A 22,430-nucleotide genomic window follows, 5' to 3' on the forward strand; every position below is an offset into this window, starting at 1 on the left:
CATGTATGGAGGAGAAGAACTGCTCACTGGTGTGCCACTTCACTTTTGTGGATGGATGCAATGGCTGAACGCTCATCCAGCTCCTTCACAACAATACGCTGTGGTGCTTGTTAAGAAAAGTGTGAATGGAACAGAGAAAAGAGTGTTACAGTTGCTTATTTTAAACATAATAAAATAATCACAATGCATAAAAAATTAACATGAAACAGAAAGAGCAGTGCTGGGTATAGATTTCTGACGGTGTCAACTAATATTGGGGCTTAACTTTACATGGCTATGAAATGATTTAAGATTGTTTTATTTCATTGGCACATTGCATTTACAACCGTATTTTCCGCACTATAAGGCGCACCGGATTATAAGTCGCACCTTCAATGAATGGCCCATTTTAAAACTTTGTCCATATATAAGGTGCACCGGATTATAAAGCGCATAGAATAAATAACTCAACGTTGCTCAAACGTTAATGCAATAGCATTATATAGTAACACTCGAAATAGTGAAAACAATAACAATATATCAATAACTCAACGTTGCTCAAACGTAAATATCACATAACACACAAAATAAACACGTAAAGCTTACTTTAATAAATTAGTCCTCATCCACGAATCAATATTGTTCCATATATAAGGCGCACCGGACTATAAGGCGCATTGACGGCTTTTGAGAAAATTTGAGGTTTTTAGGTGCGCCTTATAGTGTGGAAAATACGGTAATTTGTAGTCACTTAAGACCAATGAAATGCTCGAATATACAGTAGATCAATCCTAGAAAGCATTATTTCAGCAAAACTACTCAAGAATTCTTCCAGGCGACTCTGTGAATGTGATATTTTTATCTTACCTACTTGATGTATGCGCTGGAGGAAATGATGGATTTAAAAACAATATGGGATGTTTATGCATGTACACGTTTATCTCTTATATACACTGTACAATTTCAAAAATGAAACAAAAGATCAGTATTTCATATTGTGCACCTTACAGATGTGTAACAATAAAACACGGGCCAAAGACAGATAGATCTACCCAATTAATACCGCCCATACTGGACATTTCATTGTACAAACAAATACAGCGTGTACATTAGATGTTGCTGGATCACCTCTCTTTGATTTGTGTCTAAGTAAGGCGATTTCTACCTCATTCTGTAGTGGATGGACTATACCACGCCCTGACAATTCGTAGCTGCATTAATGAAGGTGACTTGTCGTATGCCTTTGGAATGTTATTCCGTCATCACTATCATAAATAATGTCTTGTTCATCGGCCATGGCCATCAGCACAAACAACATTTCAGGTTATTTTGGGATGAGGTGACGCGGAACCTCCCGGGATGCAAAGTGGTGGTGACTATGCCCTGTTCTACCCCCCCCTTCCATGGCTCTTGCAGTGTGTGCATATGGCGAGCAGCAAAACATGGTGGGATCTGGACACAGAACATGTTGTGCCAGATAGCATGTGTGCATGGTGGGAGTGTTTTGGGGCAATGCCAGCAGGAGTGTGGTTAGCTGCTTTGGTCCAAACCAAAAATTGTAGGATTAAGCTGCCATCTTTATCATATGAAAATAACCCTGCTATTCATTATTAAGAGAGGTTTGTTCCAGCATTGACATCTACAAGTGCAGACAAAAAAAAAATTTGAAAAATAAAATCATATTGCACAGAGAGCTGATAAACTTTTTAAACATGGACTTACTATGATCAGACACACACACGCACGCCCACGGACACACACACGCACACACGGCGCGGGCGCGTGCACACGCACGCACGCACACAAATAGGAGACTTTCCTTTATTCATTCAGAAAGCACAATGAACAAGAGGACTTAAGGGCAGGTATTTTTTGGTTCTTGAACCAATGAAACAAATAACTGGAAGACAAAACTCCAGAATGGACAAAAAATCCAGACGGACCAAACTTCATTTGCTGCTGGCAGAGTTCAATTTGGCAGCTGAATAGAAGGCATAAATTAACCTTTACGGATTTTTTTTGACTCACCCACCTAATCATGTCGTTTTCGTACAAGGGTGATCCACCCCGAGACTACTGCCTAATGAAAATATAAAGTCTGAAATTACATGTTTTCTTTGGAATGACTAAAAGAATGCACCATTTTTTCGAGCTAGAATTAATCCATCTTTATCATCAAGACCACGCCCAAAGTGATTCCTCATTCATCCACTGATGCACACAAACATTTCTCGATTCTTAGTTATTTTTTGTAAACAAAAGATAACACACGAATCTCTTCTACTCCTTTTTTTCCGTCCAAAAACAGGACAATGTTTTGACGCTTTGTGGCCCAGTACTGGAGGTTTTATCATTGAATCCTCCTCTTTTTTGAAGAACTTCATTTGGGGGGGTCACAGCACATCACCCACACACATCACGCACAGACAACAAGGGGGTCTGGTCAAGGTAAATGGTTACACAGCTTCCCGAGCAAAAAGAAAAGGTCCACTTTACATCCATTGCATTCATCAACTTCCTGATGCTTGGGGCATGATCAGGATATAGACTGGCAGTGACAGCAACAGCAGAGTAGAGACGAGTGCTCCCTCGCTCTAACATCACATGGGGGCAGTGCCATTGGCGCACAGGGCTGTTTCTGACCTCTATGCTCAACACCATACAGGAGTTTGGGATTTTTCCGTTGTTTTGGTAAACAGTATTTGTATTCTCGTGTGGCAAGAGGTACTGCTCTTGTGTTTAACACTAGGAGTGGTTGACAAGAAAGACACAGTGGTATTGTGAACAAAAACAAAATCTCATAAAAAGACAGTACAAGGAGGAAGTGGGTGGACATCGAATACATTTAAAGGTCAGAGGAATGAGAGAGGAGGGGGTCAAGTGGGCATCACTGTTTGACAAGGGGTGAAATTTAGGAGTCAAGGATTTCAAAGAGGCCTGAGAACAAAGAGGTGACGCACACTGTCTGCAACCCGCGGGCCGCAGCTCGAGAGCAGGAGATGTGAGCCGAGGGCCCGCTCGCTCCCTCAGGCCTTGAGTGCATGCCATTGGGCCACGGCAGTGCGGGGATGACCCATCATGTCTTTCCAGTGTTTCACCTCCGCGGGGCCACTCTTCCATGAGAGATAAATCTGCCAGGAGCAGAGACAATATTAGTTCATGCACTGTGTCACCAAGTGACGATACTGAACTTTTGTTGAAGCATATTATCAATAATCCAAAGCACACAGTACTTGACTTGAGGTGCTACAAAGGGTTAGAATGAACATGAACGTCTTATATTAGATGAGTGGCTGCATGACATAAACCAGCAGGGGTCAGTAGAGACTGGCTGGGTGATTAAGTGAAGCTGGCCTGTCATGAAGTCAAAAATACACACAGGAGGAGGAAGAGGCAGGAAGAAGAGGGAAGGAGTTACCTTTCCAATGACATCATTGCGACTAAGCCTGTCCTTGTCCATGACAGTGATAATTATGGTGGTCTCCCTCAGCACGTGGGCAGGCACGTCAAAAGGAAAGGACTCGTTGAAAACAGGGTTTAGACAACGCTTCATTACCACCGTCTTTTTCTTCTCCACACGCTTGTCCTTGTTCATCAACCACACCTTCACATAGGGGTCTGGGAAGAGCAATATGAATTGTTAACCCGGTATTGCGTGTGTATGACGTCATGGATTGAATTCCTCTCTGTGGTCGTTAATATTTCAATATATTTGAAGTGCACACACACGACAATGATGCATAAAGGAACCAATTAAAGGAGCCCGTGTACCAGAAGTGCCTCCAATGTCCATGGCTTTGAGGTTGCGGGCTTTGACGATGCTCACAGTGATAGTGTTGGCGGTGGGGTTGTAGCACAGAGACACCAACAGATCTCCTCGGCTTCCCTGGTCAAATGATACACACTTGTTTTATTGTAATGCTCTTTTCAATTGTTCTCCCCTCTTCTTACTGTGTTTTCTTCCCGCAGTCTGTGTTCAATCCACCAACCTGTCAGATGCTCAGTATTCACTTCTATCCTCTCCCACCGGCATACTACCACATCTCCCCCGGGACTGTCACAGCAGCCAGCAATATGACATCACCCATTACATTCTGTCCTATCTCCCCTCCTCCCACTCCATTCCTTCTGCCACCTCTTTTCCCCCCTCTTTACTCACACTGCCATCGCTACATGGTTTCAATTCCTTCCAGAAAGTCTGCATGTTGGCCAGATCCAATTTGTTGAGGGGGATGGACACCTCTCCGATGGGGTCATTCCTGCTGAAGCGGTCATAATCCAGAACCTGCAGGTAGAGAGTTCTCTGGACCACTTTCTCAAATGGGAACCCTGAAATAGAAATGCACGCAAATAGAATTCAGACTCCAGTGTCTACATTATCAGCAGGGAGGAGAAAAAAAAAGTTATTGTAAAAGGTCCTCACTAATAGAATCTCCAAAAAGACATATATATAAAAAAAATAAACAAACAAGCAAATAAATGCCATTCAAACCTTCAAACAAAAAGGTCTCATTCCAATGGGGGTTCAGATTCTTCCTCTTCACTTTGGTCTCCAGTTTGTGCTTCTTGTCAGGCAGCAGGTAGAGTTTGACAAAGGGGTCGGAAGTGCCGGAAAAGTCCTTGGCAGGCAATTCCTGGCCCTTGAGGATTTTGACAGTGAGGGTGGAGTCCTGGAAGCTGTATCCTACGCTGAACTGAATGCGACCCAACTTCTCACACACCGGTCCCTCGTGTTCGTCTTCTTCCGAGCCTGGAGACAACTGGGAGAGGCGATGACAATGAATATTCCAGTCTGAGAGCATGAAGGGAAGGAAATAAATGGTAAATTACATCCATCCATCATTTCATAGCTGTGTGTATATATATGTCAGTATAACGTGTTATTAACGTGATTAGTCCAAACCCCTTTTGTCGTGTGATTAATGCTCATTTTGGCCTAATAAAATTTTTACCCTTTTCGCGTCCTGTTGCCCTAGAAAAACTACACCTCACCGGAAATGAGCACGCCACACTGGTGACACTAGTCTGAGCTTGTTATGCAGAGATTTCATCCGTTTTTTGAAATTAAAAAAAAGCATCATGGTGAGTGGTCTGTTCATTCTTTCTTGAGAAATCAAAAACAGGGTTAATATGGTAAATCAAGACCATTATATAGCTGCTAAATTCAAAACAAACTTTGAAATCAGTTTATTGCACTCTAGGGTGAGTCCTTGCTTACATTTTATATGCATGTTATATTTCCCAAATTTTGAATGGAAAAAAAAGCAAGGGATTTTTTTTTTTTTTTTTACAATAAATAACGATACGACTGAGATTACCCTACTTGGGCACAAAAGGGACACACTGATGGCATGTCCTTACATTCAAGGTGACAGTGGATAGTAATCAGGCCCTGCTCTTTATAATGTATTGATCCAAAATGCAAACTAGCTTAGTGTGTGGTCACATTCTCTCGTATCCACTGTGCATGACAGCTCTGGTATGACAGCCCGATTATCTGTCGGTAAACTGACCCTTTGACTGACGGCGGTACAGCCTGCAGAAATCCAGTTAAAATGTGCAATCTGTTGGGAAAAGAGCTGGGAGTATGACTTAAGGAACAGTCCCACATATTTCATATCCAATTCCATACTTTCCACACTTGTTTCAGCCAGTGGTGCTCGACCTCATTCTCCTTTGTCCAATGTGATCACTTTTCATTATTCAGCCTGACACTCTAAAATGACCCCAAATGCACGGACACGTATGCGTTCCCATATTGGAGCATTGGCTCTGCTCTTTTCCTCATGAGTGCTTACCTTCTTTTACCTATGAAATCGCCAAATCACATAAAACTATTGTTCAACGGTATACACTTTACCTGCAATTGCATTGTATTACTGAAGTGAAATGCCATATTTTACATTTACAACGACAACAAGAAAGCCAACAAAAAATATATATAACCAAAACAAAAATTTAAGAAATGTATTTCATCAAAGCTTAATTCCATGGAAAGAGCCAGGAATGTTGTAGGTCATCATGGTACTGGGAAATATACACAACCATAATCTCTATCTCTAAAACCAAATGGTGTGCCAAAATAATGTTCCAGGCTAGAAATTGCATTTTTGATGTGCAGCGTGGATATAATATTTTTTCTAAATAACGCTAACTATACTATTCAAATGACACAGTCCGTGGTGTTCAATAGTCACCAGTTTTAGAAATGCCTAATGAAATTACTGTGTGGGGCATGGACCGAATGCAGTAGCAGACACAAAAACTACATCGACAACTTCACCAAGCAATTATGTTCGGATCGAAATCCATCTGGGCATTAAAAAAAACAAAAACAACAATGCAGCTCCTTTCGTCTTTGACAAACAGTGACCCCTCACTATTCAGATTTTATTGACGACTCAAATCACAATTGTTGTACTACTCCGGTCGGTGCAATTAATTAATAATTAATTGGAAGTCTCGCCGCAGTAGCCCATTCCATGAACAATAGACCGCACCTCGGCAATATGTACTGATCATAAAAAATGGACGTTTACAGACAATTTGATTTGGAAAAAAAATACCTACATTGGACTATATGTTGTTTGTTTACAACCTGTAAAAACACCAATTACCAGTACTACAAATTACTAGACTCCCCTGGTTGCTGAACTTCTCCTGAATTCTTCCAGTGTTAATTAGTAGAGGCAACAAAAATGATCCCAAATAAAAAGTCATGCATCGCTTGGGTTCCCTGTAGTGTTTCATCCCTTGAACATCCTAAGTGCAACTGTATGGCGTTTGCGCAATGCCACCATGGATGAATCTGACCATGTCCCTCTCTGACATTTTTACACTCGATGGGTGGGAAGGCACTGCAAAGACCTAACTATGCATCAAAACCAATAATGATATCTCTTAAAAAGATGTCGCTAGTACATAAAGTACTATACATGCAGTATTGCAGCCTGATGCCATCCATGGCTCAGTGAGTGCCATACAAAGGTGTTGGTGTCACTTCCTGATAAAGACCACATGAGAGACAGGATCTTCAGCTTCACCCTTCACCAACCTCAGTCATCTTAGATTTTGCACAATTGGATTCACATTCAGCGGAATTTCCCGATGGAGACAGTGACAAAGCAATCAAAAAGCTTTAAGATTTAGCACATGACAACTATTTTGAAATAGCGTATCCTGAATAACAATGGCAAATCTGCTAAGAACAAAGTACTATAACATCAATAAGCAGCACTGTTTCAATTCCTCTGACACGTCATGGAGTGCACATAATTACAGTACACACAGCAACCCAATAGCTGGGTCATTTGCATTGCATGTTCTTTCACAACTAATTAATAAACTCAGCTGAACAAGGCATAGTATGCCACAACTCCCTGTGGTGCTTCACAGATGGGTCAAAATGGGAGCGTTAGAAGAAAAACAAATGCTTTAAAACAAATGTCAATACATATTTTAATAAAAATCGAATACATAAATTAAAGCACATATGATATTTCGCTAAATACTACTGGATAGCACTCAACTATTTTAACTGCTTTTGATTTGGCCACTTGGGGGCAGTAGATAAAAGGTTGTAAGTACAAAACTGGGGTTATTAAAATTTGATTAGACTGCGCAAAACATTTGACTGTTGATCTGAAAACAGATTGAACTGTGAGAATTTCCTCTCGAGCCATTTTAAAGGTCTTTGCATCCGATTAATTTCAACTTGTCAGGGAAAGCTCCCACAGATCTTTCATATCAATTCTTAGCTAACAAGCCTCAAGATTGATTGGCAAATAGTTGATCAACGAAACAAGTTTAACCAAACAGATATATATTTTTAGAGACGAGATACAAGAAATTTGCTCATGTCTGACGTGTGCACGTTTCTGAGACCATATCAAACAAATGACTGACCTTTTCTCGTAAATACAGTAAATGTGATTCGAATTCAGCCTTTGTTAGAATTCCATTGTGAAAATACAAAAGTTAACATTACTGATATTATAAATGTTTTATGCAATAATAATGTCTGTGAAAAATTAAAAGGCCACTCCCCTGGCTGACACATGGCATAATGGAACATTAATTAATTTTGATTTCCAGTTCCGTTCCACAAAGAACAAGAACGAATGCTATAATTGTCAGAAGTGCATCTTATTCTCCACTATGAAGATGATACTTTTAGATTACGTTTAGCCAACCTACACGTATAAGGCAGCTGAAGCTTGTTGCTAGTGAGTTGACATGGTGCAAATGGCACCGAGCTTTCCGCGACCTCTGACTATTCACACGTACTATGTGACATGATCGCGTTCGGGCGAGTGAAGCTTTTCGGGACTGTCTCAGCGGCTCAATTATCGCAAAAAAAAAAAAGTCTGTGATTCTCAGTTTTGCTATTCAATGTGTTTTGATGAGGTGCTAAATGGATATTATGACTCACAAAGTGTGCTGTGAAACACAGTCCCTGCTACGGCGTCAATGTCAAAAGGTAAGCAGAGCTGCATTCACACACATAGCAGCATTAGCAAATAGAGTTAGCTTCTGATAAGTTACTGTACTTGATCGACCGGATAGGTAGTGGGCGGGAATTTGTGTTTGAGTCTTTTATTGTCTTTACGGGTTCCAGAATTTGGGCTGCCGGTGAGATGACGAGAGACAGTCAGCAGTGCAATGTGGAAGAGGGGAACATCTGCTGGGGACACACACACTCACAAGTGAGCTGCAGCCCATTGTTATGCTGACTCTTTTCGCCACAATGATGAAAGGCAGTCTGTAATGGTAAAGCTCAGGTAGCCCCTGGCTGTCATGGTAATGAAAGTCGGACATGCCATTAACTCAGCAGTATATGGGTTGAAATAGACTGATATTAGCAAGACAATAGGGCTAATAATTATTGATCCTTGGGGAATATTGACAGGAGCATGTCATAAGTGTATTATTAAGACACATTTGAACATCTTTATGTTTCCTTTAAATTTACTTCGATTTAATATGTTATGACTTCTCTGGAAAACGTTGACCGTCGTTGTGCAACAACAGTATTATGACTGCTTGGAACATTTTCATATTCTCGTCAACCCACTCGCCCCATTTCTTGTCTCAAGGCTTGCATGTCACTTTCATATTGGATTAGAGGCGATGATCTGGAAGTGCCCTCTGATAATAATATGACCATAGCCATCTCATTCACTTGGATTTGAGAAGGCTTTGCTGACTGCGGCCATCAGGGATGACTTTAGTTACAAGGAACCAAAAGAGCAGTGTATCAGTCAATGTGTGTAGTGTGTTACCATGAGCATTTCACTGGTGACTGAGTTGGCTAAATCGGAGACGGATGAGTTGGCATTGTGGGCCGAGCCCTGCCGGCGTCCACTCTCATCTGGGGTGTGACCTCTGGGACTGCTGCCTAGTTTGTTACCCGGAGTCCTGGATACAACAGAAAAACACACATGCACTTAACATGCAACATTAATGCAATACAACCGCTGCTTTCTGGTGAGGATATTTCTTCTTGGCTATTGTGCTCAGCCAATAAATGTAATAATTTAACAAAATAAAGTAACCTAGTACTCACTTTCAGCTCATCAATACAATTGTCCCTTACCTCATCTTATAGATAACTACTCAAAATATAGTTTGAATCAATCGCAGCTAGGGAAAAACATGGTTTATGATTAACCGCTGAACCAAAATTCCAATGGCCATTTGTATTTTAATTATTGTATCATATTTAGAATGTCTGAGAGTAAACAGCTCTGTTGTTAGCAGCTTTTTATTATGTGTCACAGCACATTATTGGTGATCGCATCAGTAGTCAGTGGCCGATTCTATCTTTGGTCCAACACGTTCAGCGTCTTCTTTTCACCTCACAAATGAGGATTATTTGAGTCGTGCTCTTATAGTGTAATCGGCTCGTTGTAGTTGTAGTGTTCAAAGATTTAATTGATCCCTTAGATCTCTAATTACTGTGATAAACGTAGTTACTGTATATTGTGATATGAAATTGTCATACTGTTTCTTCATCAAACAGATCATATATTATTATTATTATTATTATATTTTATTTTTGACCTTCAATTGTCTATTAATAAAGAATGTTCAAAAAGAAAAGAATAATAATCTGATTGGAATACCTGTTACAGGATTTTTTAGATGATATGGAACTATTGCAAATATTATTTATGGACTGGCCAAATGTTATGACAGCAGCGCAGCATAAAACCTATGAATTACAACTATGAATTAACATATTGTACTTGTTAATGGCAACCCTAGAAACAAATAAAACAGGCCATAAATAAGTTTCAAACCCAGAAACACTAAATATGAGTTATTGTTGTGCCAACTCATCTGACCTAAAAACAATACCTGACTTTTTATGTTGCACATAAAAATGAACACCAAAAAGTTCTTAACTTCTAAGGTGGCAGCCACCTAGTGTGCCAAGCTGCCTGATTTATTTGTAGAGACAGATGCTGTAACACAGTCGCACCATTTCAAGACGTGGGCGGCCATGCCCGTGAGACAGAGCGAGAGGGACAAAGTGACCTGGCCCCCTAAATGACAGACAGTGAGCCGTAGGACCTGAACGTGCACCAAAGCTGTACTGTACTTGTCTTACATTCTCTTTGCTATAACAGAAAACATGTTGTGGGGTCCCTCGTGGAATTTATTGGAATAAGCACACTGAGTACCATTTCTCCATCAACAGTACCATTCAGTTCAGCACAACTGTAGGCTAGAGCCTGAGGATATCCAATTGTTTTATGAACTGTAGAGGAGAGACCCAGGAGTTTTATCCCAAACCTGACAAGAGATGACATTCCTCATCATGAGCCTGCTCTCCTGGATTAGAGCGACCAAGGGGGAACGTCAAGGAGAGTGTGTGCTTCATGACCCCCTCTGGTCACAGAGAGTGCACTGATCTTTTTACTAGTCCAGCTTAAGTATTTGGTAAATAGCAGTTGAGTATTTAGCTTTATATTCTGTATTACTTTAAGTTATGAAATAGTCCACTCTGTGTATAGTAAAGTTTATGACTTGATCTACTGAGAAGAGAAAAAAAAATCATGCTCTTTGAATTCATTCAGATGCACTCGAACATTGTGATCGTTCTTATACTCTCTGATAAAACAAAAAGCAACATGCAGGTTTAAATACATTTTACAACGACTTACAATTGTCACAAGAGACACTAGCTTTTCATTCTTTCACCCCAACAACTAACTTTCCATATTGCTACACAACTGAGAAATATAGAGAAAAGAGTGCACAGGGTCAGAGTTGAAATATAGGTTCACATCATTCTAAAAGTAAACTCAAAAAGCTAGAAAATAGAAAAAAGATATAATAACTAACTAGAGAGTGCCAAATACACAGTCACACAAGCAAATCAGAGTGCACACCTAACAGAAATTTCACGGCGAAAGCTTAGGGAACAAAACAGCCCAGGTTTTGTTCATCTGAAATGTACACTGGAAAAAAGGAAGCAAATTGCCGTGTTATATTAGGTAAAACAAATACGAGAAAGCTGGAGAGGGAATGCTGCTAGATGGACGGACGGGGGTTGTACCGTAAGGAGACAAGTAAAAGCGAGTGCCAGCGAATGAGAGAAACACAGAGGAGACGATGCTGACCCAATGAAGAGGAGAAACCATTGATTTGTCACGGTATGTTTCTTCACTGTGATTTGCAGGTCAGAGCAGCTACAATACAGCACGGAGTGAATTCAAAATGCAATGCTGTCCATTTTGAAACACATGTCCAATAAACAAATATACCAGGAGGTTGACACACCGGTCCACTGACTTCCTCCTTCCTGGTATGTGTGTTTACGGACCACTTGGTGTCTTATTACATGCATGGGTAGGTTAGCAATAGTTTGAGTGGTATTTTTCAATACCGTGGGGTTCAAATACAGATGTAAAATATGCATTCATGTTGCGATCCAATACTAACAACAACAAAAATCTGTCGTGAATGGTTGCATATATGACTGGACTGTGTCATGTTGTTTTCATGAAATTACTATATTAGTTTTTCCCAACATTTCTTGCATCAAACACAAAAAACACAACAGCGGACAAATGGGATGGGTGTTTTGAGAAGATTAGAATTATAAATAATATAGTCAGTATAATTTAAAATCCGAAAATGAAAAACTAATTGGTATAATATGTGTTGTCAACTCTGCTGGTAGGCCTAGGGCACTATGCAATAGAATTTTCCCAATATGCATATACGTTTAGACGTTTAGAACATTTAAAACTGTAACACAACGAACAAAATAGAGAGCTGCTGATAGCATCTCGCTTCAACTTTCAGACAGCCATTTCCTGTCAAAGCAGTTTTGCTTTAGCCTAAGGCAGGGATTGTGAAAATAATTATAACATTCTTAAAAATAAAATGGATTTTTTATTTACACTTTTTCCAGCTAATTTTGTGAATCATCTGCATATCCAAATTATGTCAAATGTAGCTGAGATTCCCAAAATAGACAGTAAAGGTCTATCCTCCTTTGATGCAAAATAAAATAATATTTTTCTTATTAATAATGGCGGTCCCTTGGACAAAACCAGTTGAAAACCTAAGGGACGGAAACCCGTTCACTGCTGGCAATAGAGGACATAATATATGCCTGTCAAATGGATCGCGAGCCCAAGAGTCAATAATTTCCTACTTGTAGAAGTGCTAAGATCAATGAGAAGTCACTCAACCCCATTAAATCAGAAGCCAGCACACACACACACCAGAGACCACAAGGACAATCACGCTTATGTAAACATACACACGCACGTGCACATGCACAGACACAATCACACGTACGATTTTGTAGTGTTGTTTCAGTGGAGATGTGCATTGTTTTCATAATCCCAATCAGATGGCCACATGCCATCATAAAGCCAATCCTGCACAAGATGGTTCGAGATCATCATTTCCCAACATTTAGTGAGAAACCTCACGTAACATCCCCCAAACATAAATGTAAAGTATGAGCACAGAAATAACAACAGGGATTATTTTAATCTATTGTAGCTCTGCAATGAGGACTCATTATATAAATAGAAGAAATCATTTGAATTAACAATGACATAACTAACTGGCCAGAGATTTTGAGAAGAAGAACCTTCAATAAAAATAAGTGGTAGATGTCTTTCCCCCCCGCACTGACACAGATAATAGTGAAACATATTTTGCCTTTCATTATAGCAAAACATATTTTCGCATTCTAGGACAATTGCGTTTGTTGAAGTGTAAAAAATCCATGTGGACTCTCAACGCAACTCATCTTTATTTATACTGTGCTTCCACAACAACTTCAGCTGTAACACATACTCATTCTGTGAGAGTTGAAGTTACCTATTAAAGTACAAATTTTGACACCACTCGACACTGAGAAAAAATATTGCACTGCACTTATCTGCAAAATAACAATCAATCCATTAGCACAAATACTATTTAATTACCCATATAAAATTCATGACTACTTTTATCACCTTGATGAGGTTGTTTACATCAAGTCAATAAAGATACACCTGCACTTTATTTAATATTTTACCTCAAAGCTACGTCGTGCTTCCAACATCTGCGCTGTGTTGGCTCTTTTTGCTTGCTTGGGACTTGGCGGGGGAAAAAAAAACACTACTTACATAATTTATCCTTATAGGTTGATGTAACCATGACTACTGAAATATGTGCACCAACTTAAGGTTATACTCAACTATCATCATGCATTTTACACAGGTAACCATGGCTACCGAACATTAAAGAGGGACATTAAAAGCCAAGTATGCTCAGCAGCGAGGCGCATGTTTAAAATAATACAAAGCCCACAGAGGAGACGCCAAAGTGTTGGAACAACCTTTTTGACTCTATTCATATTTACATGTAAACTCTTGCTGACCTTTTTGAAAAACACCGCAGCTCTCCTTTGGTCATGTTCAAGCAGATTCATAAATGCCTTGAATCAACAATTGATGGAACTTAACTTGGGAAACAGTCTTCACCATCACAACTACAATATATATGTACAATTACAAGAACAGGTGCCCAAATCTTTTGGGATTGACTTTGAACAAAATCAAGCCCAAATGGTCCGTCAAGTGTTGACTTCCGTTGCGACATCAATCAGTCAGGCCAAATATCCATGGACGGTGTAAATCTGATTCCAAGAGTTGGTCAGGTGGAGTTCTATTCTTTCAATGGCTGAAAGCCAGTTTTGAGCCTCTAATACGACTTCTACGATAACTCCATGTCTAAAAACCCGAAACAATTGTCATCAAAAATAATGTGTGCAAGTGCAGCCTTGGGATAATCATTCTCTAAGGATATTAGAACGAATCTCACAATATTTATTTATTTATTTGCGGATCTAAAGTTGCCTGGAAATTCAATCTTACAACTGTACCCATTATTTTCAACACAGGAAGTCTTGATTTTCTACCCCAACTGTCCAATACTGAGCTACAAATTGTAGCAAAAGGACACAAATTTGCATTTTGTGCACACATTATATTCACGTTCCTACAATATTGTGCCCCCCTTTTCACCTTGGAGCATCTGCCCATGCAAAGTTCTCTGCATGCCCCTTGCCCCATATAATTGATCAAAAACACAACGTGGAACAGCTGTGACAAAAGTAAAGGGTGTATAACCTCCGTGTGTTTATAGTGGATGCACTGTCCCAAGATGCTCAAGCCATCGTTTCATTTTTTTGCTAACACTGTAAATTCATGCATGGGAATTGTGCGCGGAGGAATATCATTTTCTTTTTAAGATGTGCAGCAATAGGGCAGATTCATCATTCTGGCAAAAGTGACAGTCATCTACGCTGACAGCCCAGTTGTGCTGTGAGAGCATGCCATCACAAGCATCACCATCCCCAGCGTATGAAAAAGATGGATGAATATAAAAAAAGACTGAAGGACACAGCCTAGCTAACAGAAGGGTAGGATGAGAGAGCAATGGATCAAAAGATATTTTAAATATGACAGATAAGACAAGCTTTGTCTCTTAATAAGTCAGCACATTATACATTATAGTAATTTATCATTTAGGATGAGGTATTAAAATATGTGTATTGTGCGGCAATGTGTTGTCTTTGTGATGCTAAATATAAAACCTAAGTCATGACACTGTCCGCGCTTCCTTGTCCAGGTCTAAATGTGAATGAGGTTTGCTTGTGTCATTAAACAAAGAAAAACTGACAAAATTGTCATGTCACAGATGGCTAAAGCTGGCTCAGTTGTCAAAATATTGCATGTGAAGTGTTATTGGCGACATTTATTTTGTACTCTTTCGAAGCTCAATATGAGGGATGTTTGATCCCACATTTTTCATATGAATACCAGTACAAGACTCAACAGTTTATAGTCACCGATACCAAATCTTGATACCGCTAGTATTTTTGATATACAAAAAAATTCCCGTGAAAAAAAATTTCAGATAATTGAAAAGAAATTCTTATATATCTATATGACATTGGTAGTATAATTGCATGAAATTAATGTTTTTATTCTTCTCATTTGTAATGTCCAATTCCTGATCATAAAACGACCACAAGAGGGTGTCCACTGGTATCAGCTGCCGTCGTAAGTTCCGATACCTTGAAATAAGACCAATATCGGAACTGATACCTAGCATCGGTACTCACCCATTCCTACTCAAAACCATTAATCACTAATATTTTTGATAATCTCTCGTAAAATAATAAAATTATACCATACCTAGCATCGGTACTCACCCATTCCTATTCAATACCATTAATCCCAAATATTTTTGATAATCTCTCGTAAAATAATAAAGTTGTCAGCCACAGTTGAGCGCTGAATGGAAAGCTGATCAGTACAGCGGATGGACATGAGGGGTCCAGGAAGTCCCTTGTTGCCAAGGGGGTTCTCCATAAACATACATACATAGGTCATGTTGATCACCTAACCGCCTTGGGATACCACGGAGCATAATAACACTTCCATGTCCCATGATGGATGAGGCCTATGCTCCCATGTCAGCCCACTCAGCGCTCCCCACTGACGGGAACAAATCACCGGTCGCTGCCGCCTCACCACGCAAGCTAATACAACTAATGGAGTCGTCTGTAGTGGTTGACGGGCTTGCTCTTGTTTACGTTTTATATCCATTTGCACTTATGTGTTTGTATGGAGGTGAAAACTTTTAACCAATTAACAAAGAGTGTTTCTTGCCATCACCCTCATTAATACATCTTTGTTAGATGCTTTGATTTTCTTCTAATTGAAATCACAAACAAGGGAACGATCTCGGGTTTTCAAAATTAGTTGTAATGTTTTTTTTTTAACATGACTATTAACATTTATTGCTGACCTACTTTTTTATCCTCATCTCAGGCCACTGGCCAGCCTGGAGCGTCGTTATGAGGCACTGTGATTACTGGCTCAGAGTTGGATTTGCTCTCCGATAAAAGGAGGAACCAATATCGTGCCTGATTGACAATATGCAGTTGCAACTCAGCTGGTAACAGAGAACATGATTTCGACTGAGGCCACTAACCACTTACTTTTACATCAGCTCTTTTTATGGCATTTGAGGACATGGTCTGTAATTATCCCTATCTTTATTTGTCTTTCTGGCGAAAATTGGATTTTATCATCAAAGAGCAACGTGGACACTGTTTTATTTAGGAGCTATATACAGTAAGATTTTAAGAGACTGTTCCCTTTCTGCTATCTGTTCAGGTGGATTACAAAATGTCCTCTAGATGAGAATCCATTACCGTATTTTCCGGACTATAGGGCTCACCTAAAAACCTAAAATTTTCTCAAAAGCCGACAGTGGGCCTTATAGTCCGGTGCGCCTTATATATGGACCAAATTCCTAAATTTAAACTGGCCCGAAGCATTGTGTCATGAAATCAATCATAAGTGGCCCCCTGAAGAATGAATGAATCATGAATCAAAAAGACTATGGATCATTATTTTGTGATTATAAAGTCGTTTGTTGCGTCTGAAGTTGAAATAAAAAAGATAAAATTGACAATGATTTGATTTGGATTAAAAATCTGACATGATGCATTAATGGTGCGCCTTATATAGGACAAAGTTTTAAAATGGGCCATTCATTGAAGGTGCGCCTTATAGTCCGGTACACCTTATAGTCCGGAAAATACGGTAGTTTCATTTTGGTGATCCGTTTCTGTCTCAACTGCTTGACAGTTATCAATTATTATATATTTTTTCAACCAACTGGAGCTTATACAACGAAAAATATAACAGATTTCCAGGCTTCTGTGTGAAGAATTTAATGTGTAACAAGATATGTCGTTAAATATAAAAGTGAGAATGTGAAAATGTCGTTTTGTTGTAACAAATTCATGAATGTTCGAAATGCTAACTATTTGGTTGGCACGTTTGACTGCTTTTACAAATACTGAGTTGAGCTTCGTCGTCCAGGGCCAGTGGGCTCTTTGAAATATACTGATATTCATTTCCCGATTGCACGCTCTGTGTGGCGGATGTCTGAGCTCATTAAGATTCAGCTTAGCTGTGCAACGACTGCTTTCTGTGCTGATAATAAGCTAAACAGCGTCGGCGGCCCCATCACAGTTATCTGCAGGTGTCTGATTGTGTCCAGTTCTGCAAAGGTCTTTAGTCAGTTTTGGTTGAGTCAGTCAAACACAGTAAAGCCCCTATCCTACTGAGCAGCAAAGAAATGCGAATGTTTTCAAAGGCAGCTAATTTTTCGTCCACTTTCAGGTTACTCACAAGGTCGCAAATGTTTGCAAAACTTTCATCAGATATCTGCCTATAGCTTTTGTATTTTTTACTTGTTCAAAGGAAATTTTGAAGATTCTCTCGCGGCGAAGAAAAGTACAGACTTTCCATCTGTCAAAACTTTTGGTGAACATTTGCAGCCTATAGTTTTTGGCCGACTGACAATGACATTTTTATATTTGTCATCAAAAGATGGGTATGAGACAATAGGCAACAGTTGATCTTTTTATTCTTATTGCTACGTATTTAGTTTCTACATTTAAGGCTAATTGTGAGGATTGAGGAACTTTGTCAGTTCTTAAGGTGTGTGTCTTCACTTTATGACAAATTATGGCCTTGCCGTTCTAATTTTCTTGCAATACGAGATGTGACCCTGAACATTTGTTCAGAAAGTCCTTTATGATAGATTGTGATAGCTTCACTTCTGTCACTTGGAAGTTATTGCTGATGAGCTCACTGTGTTTGGTGCAGTAAAACAGGCCTCACAATTACAGCCACCAAATTAATGATTAATAAAGATCTACACCTCTCTCGAACCATTTTAATAAAAACACAACTCTAAATTTCCCACATAGTGAGGATTTATAGCAGGCTTTTTGAAATGTACTGTCAGTGATGGGCATTCCATCCCTGGGACGGGACGGAACAGTCCGTCTCAGACAGATGCCGATTTTGTGGCCGGATGAGAAGTTTTTAAAAAACTGCTTGTTCTCTGCTCGCTGCTCTGATCACCAGCTGGCTATGTTGCGTGTGTGTTGTCTTGTCAGTCAGTCCTTATACCTCTTGTGTGTGTTTGTACCGCTGCCTTTTGTTTAAGTGCATTGCGTTAGCGCTTCTTAATAGCCATCAATAATCATTTAGTCGTGTGTACTAGGACTTTTACAACAGCTGTCATTATTTCATTCATCCACTCAATTCAGGTAGTCGGGTTTATTTCATGAGGTATAGTGTCATGTTAGTGTCATGTAGCCCTGTTCGTGTGTGTATGTGTCCCTCATCTTGTTGTGCCCAAACCACTTTTGGAGCACCACCTTTTTCCCATTGCCAAACTCGACACCTTCACATATATGTTAGACCCGCACACACTTTCCATAATTACAGACGAGCCCTCAATTGTTACGACCCGATCCCCATGGTGGCATGAGAAGGAGGGTCTAACAAAGATGTGTAGGTGTGGCCACTCTCCCTTGCACTGATTGGTGAGTTGAGGGCCACCAATCAGGGAGGAGCAGCTGGAGACCTCCCACACAGACCTGATCAACACACAACATAACTAAACGGACACAAAAGATCGTGGATCTAACAAAAAGTGAATGTGAGGCTTTTGCAAAGCTTTTTGGCAGTCGCCGTATGCTTTAAATATACGCACAACACCATTTTAATCAAATTGGGTTTCACATCTGTTGGACTATGACTTTTCAAGGACAAGGACGGGGATGAGGGACGATTATTTTATGAATAAGGACGGGAGAACGAGGACGGAAGGGTGTTCAGGTTGCGGACGGAAGAAGGAAATAATTTTTTGTCCGAGCTGCATTTGATTTGATAAATAAACCAAAAGAACTAAATGGATACTTCCCTGCAAAACATACTAAAACAATGATGCCCCTCTCTCTTACTGTCACAAAACAACTCAAATCTACTTACACTGTATACTCAAGATTGTGATCCATTGTTTTCGGTCTATTGGGCACCACTAAAATTGCCAGCAGCATGCAGACATTAACAAGGAGCTAAGCTGGTGCGGAGACCAAGAGATGAGGAAGAGGGCAGTGATGAAGATGGAGAGCTGTTATTACGTGCGGAAAGACACTAGACGACTTGGCCCACACAACCCCTCGAGCTAAAGGTTTCTTGGCGGGCCTGTGATTAGAGTTAGCTACTTGACAGAGCTTCAGACAATGAGGAGGAAACAAGAAAGGCGCTCATGCTCGCTCTTCCAATAACCCTTGTCTGTTTGAAGACATAAAAACAGGCATTAACCTACCTGGCTATAATCCGATACTATTTTATCCGGAATGGACTCGACATTTACAGTTGACCAAGTCTCGGTTGCACACCAGCATACAATACAGAAGGGTTTAGAGAAATTTGTAATAAATGAAGTAAAAGTAGTGAAAAAAAAAAAGCATCAAAATACAAATGACGAACAAACTGTTTTTTGGTATTGCAATGATGAAAAGAAAAAAAAAAATCACAGGAGAAGGGAATGCTGTATTAATGTAAGCTGTAGTGATTCTGCTTAAGTGGATTCTTGCTAGAGTTTTTTAGTGAAGTGAAGGTGACCGAGTGTGATTTGTAATTGGATTAGGAAATTGTAGGGGTGCTTTGACTGGAAGAAGGAAGAGGAGCATGCCGGATGGCGTCTGCTTGTTGTTGATGGACCATCCTTGTTCTCATTTGATGATGATAATGATGAGGATAATGATAGAACTTTATTTATCCCATAGCAGGGAAATTCACTTGTCATCCATTTTTGTTTAGTTTGTTGCAAGCAACCACCAACTGTTGGACAAATATTAAATCGTACGTTGTTCTAAGAGTTGTCGCTGCATTGTAGCTCTCGCACAGGGAAAAGATGCTTTACCCAACGGGTTATTGATCTAGTTTGATAATTAGAAAATGAGAAGTGGGACTAATGACACAATTCAAAACAAAACATATCAGATTAAAGCAATGTAAAATAAATGCATAATTGGTTTTGTCTCACGACATAAAGGCCAATTTGTAGAAGATACCTTTGGTGGTTTCATCACAAGAGTAGCTCCCTGAGCTGAATGAATATCAATTATGGCATGACCTCATTCAGTCTTTTATGACACACAGCCACCTTGGCACCTCTTTAGGCCCACTGACTGACTTTCTAATTATGGTCCATTTACCTCTTCTCTGGGGTGGTTTCATTTTCTTTGCTCGCTGGCGCTTCCTGTAGGTCAGGGAGGTTCGCGAAGTCATCTTGTTCGGCCAGTCCAATTGCTAGAGACAGAACAACCATCTTCCCCTCACTGGACACAGACGTCACATAAACCAACATATAAATACACCCAAATATCATTTCAGAGTACAGAAAGAGAGTGTACATATCAAATTTTATTCAAAATAGCAGTATGTTTACAATATGATTAAAGCTAAAACTTGTCCCCATACAGCCATGTCTTTTATTGCCTATGCAGGTGTCTGCATTTTTTTTGTACAAATTCAAAATAATGCACAGATTTTTCTCATACCAATATTGCTACCTTTGTTTTGTAGTAACTCAGGTGGCTGCATCATTGGATTGTTAAATGTCAATGTAATTTCACGATCATGAAGTGCTTGGGAGATTCTTCTATCAGGTCACTATTTCGTTAAAACCTCAGAAAGAAGTCTTCAGGTGCATAGAAAAAACTTCAAAAGTACTGATAATGCTAAAGTTTCAAGTAGAAACGGACGGATTGATGTTTTGCTGCGCAAGTCAATGCGATTTGTTTGGATCGAAAGTGCGATGCATGAACACGCAAGTCCTATTTATGTAAAACACATTGCACATCATTCTTCTTATTTCTCTTGCCAATGCCTTTTTTTTTTCTTACACAGAGTGGACACATTCTTACCTCAATTTTTTCAGACATGCAATGATTGAGACACCTTTAACCAGAAATATTATTTCCACACCATACAGAACATTCATGTACAAAAGAAGTTGTGTTCTGAACATTGGTTGGTTGTTACCTGAAAAACTTCAGATTTCCACAAACCAAATTTGAAGGAAGGCACATGAAAGATTTTCATTTTGAGGAAGAATTTAACCTTGGTTTGGATCAAAATGAAAGCGCAGATAATTTATTTTCTCTTACTACTGTAACAATCTGTTTGAATCGGGACAAAGCAAGGAAGCAGCATGTATGCTGCCACCTTAAAATAAACAATATCACCCTACGACAGCATGAAGCAAATAGAAATGATTTGAATGTGTGGTCATAAATGAAAAAATAGAGAGAGAGAAAAATGCAAAAATGTAATTCTTTTCATTCATGATTTTTACTATTTTACAGGAAAAAGTAGAATACTGTAGCACATTATTTATTGATTAAACCATTATTATCATTTTAGTGGTTGAATGTTATGCTTGATTAATTTCGGCTTCTTCAGAGAAGCAGTGAGCCAGCTCACATTTGGGTATGGTTAAATGTATTCAGTTGGAAATTCAAATTCAATGTATGTCTAAAGAAAGGTTGTCAAGCTAATTTGAAAATTCAAAGCATACCAAAGGTTGTGGGTTGAACATAATAAGTGTCTGTGGAAAGCACGAAAACAAAAGGTTTTTGAACATTTTCTTTGCTTCGTGACTTATTCTAGGGCACATCTATAGACATTGCTGTCTGCAAGTCTCATAGGAACAGAATTTGGTCTTCCCTTAGCTATTCCAAATTATGAAAGAGATATTATTATATTCTTGCATCGGTTGTGCTAGTTTTTGCATAATTTTCCATTTCCCCAGCCCATTTACCCGATTGTAATTCTTTTCTTAACAGGAGGTGTTTTGTTGGCGAAATATTGACAGGAAGAAAAGAGTGTCCCACAAAGGCGTTGTTAACAGTACCAGCACATGGCTAAGGAAAATGGATCTGTACAGATGACGCGAAACGACACGCGCACTCTGACCTGAGGGCGCGGAAATCATTACCACGACATCAGTTCTATTGATTAGAAAAGAGAGGCTGACTGTTGCAT

General features: G+C 39.5%; 1 protein-coding gene across 2 annotated transcripts in view; it reads right to left on the reverse strand.

Annotated features, from left to right (window-relative positions):
* Positions 1 to 885: 885 nt before the first annotated feature.
* LOC119120210 (synaptotagmin-7-like) overlaps positions 886 to 22,430 on the reverse strand; it is a 66,457-nt gene continuing 44,912 nt past the window's right edge. For both annotated transcript variants that reach the window (XM_037246881.1, XM_037246882.1), the window contains 7 exons: positions 20,600 to 20,722; positions 9,261 to 9,396; positions 4,472 to 4,739; positions 4,139 to 4,308; positions 3,751 to 3,865; positions 3,398 to 3,597; positions 886 to 3,110 (listed from right to left, as the gene is read on the reverse strand). In XM_037246881.1, the coding sequence (XP_037102776.1) occupies positions 3,006 to 3,110; positions 3,398 to 3,597; positions 3,751 to 3,865; positions 4,139 to 4,308; positions 4,472 to 4,739; positions 9,261 to 9,396; positions 20,600 to 20,722 (1,117 nt within the window). In that variant the 3' untranslated portion in view covers positions 886 to 3,005. The remainder of the gene's footprint in view (positions 3,111 to 3,397; positions 3,598 to 3,750; positions 3,866 to 4,138; positions 4,309 to 4,471; positions 4,740 to 9,260; positions 9,397 to 20,599; positions 20,723 to 22,430) is intronic.

Source organism: Syngnathus acus, chromosome 3 (genome assembly GCF_901709675.1).
Source record: "Syngnathus acus chromosome 3, fSynAcu1.2, whole genome shotgun sequence".
Lineage (NCBI taxonomy): Eukaryota > Metazoa > Chordata > Actinopteri > Syngnathiformes > Syngnathidae > Syngnathus > Syngnathus acus.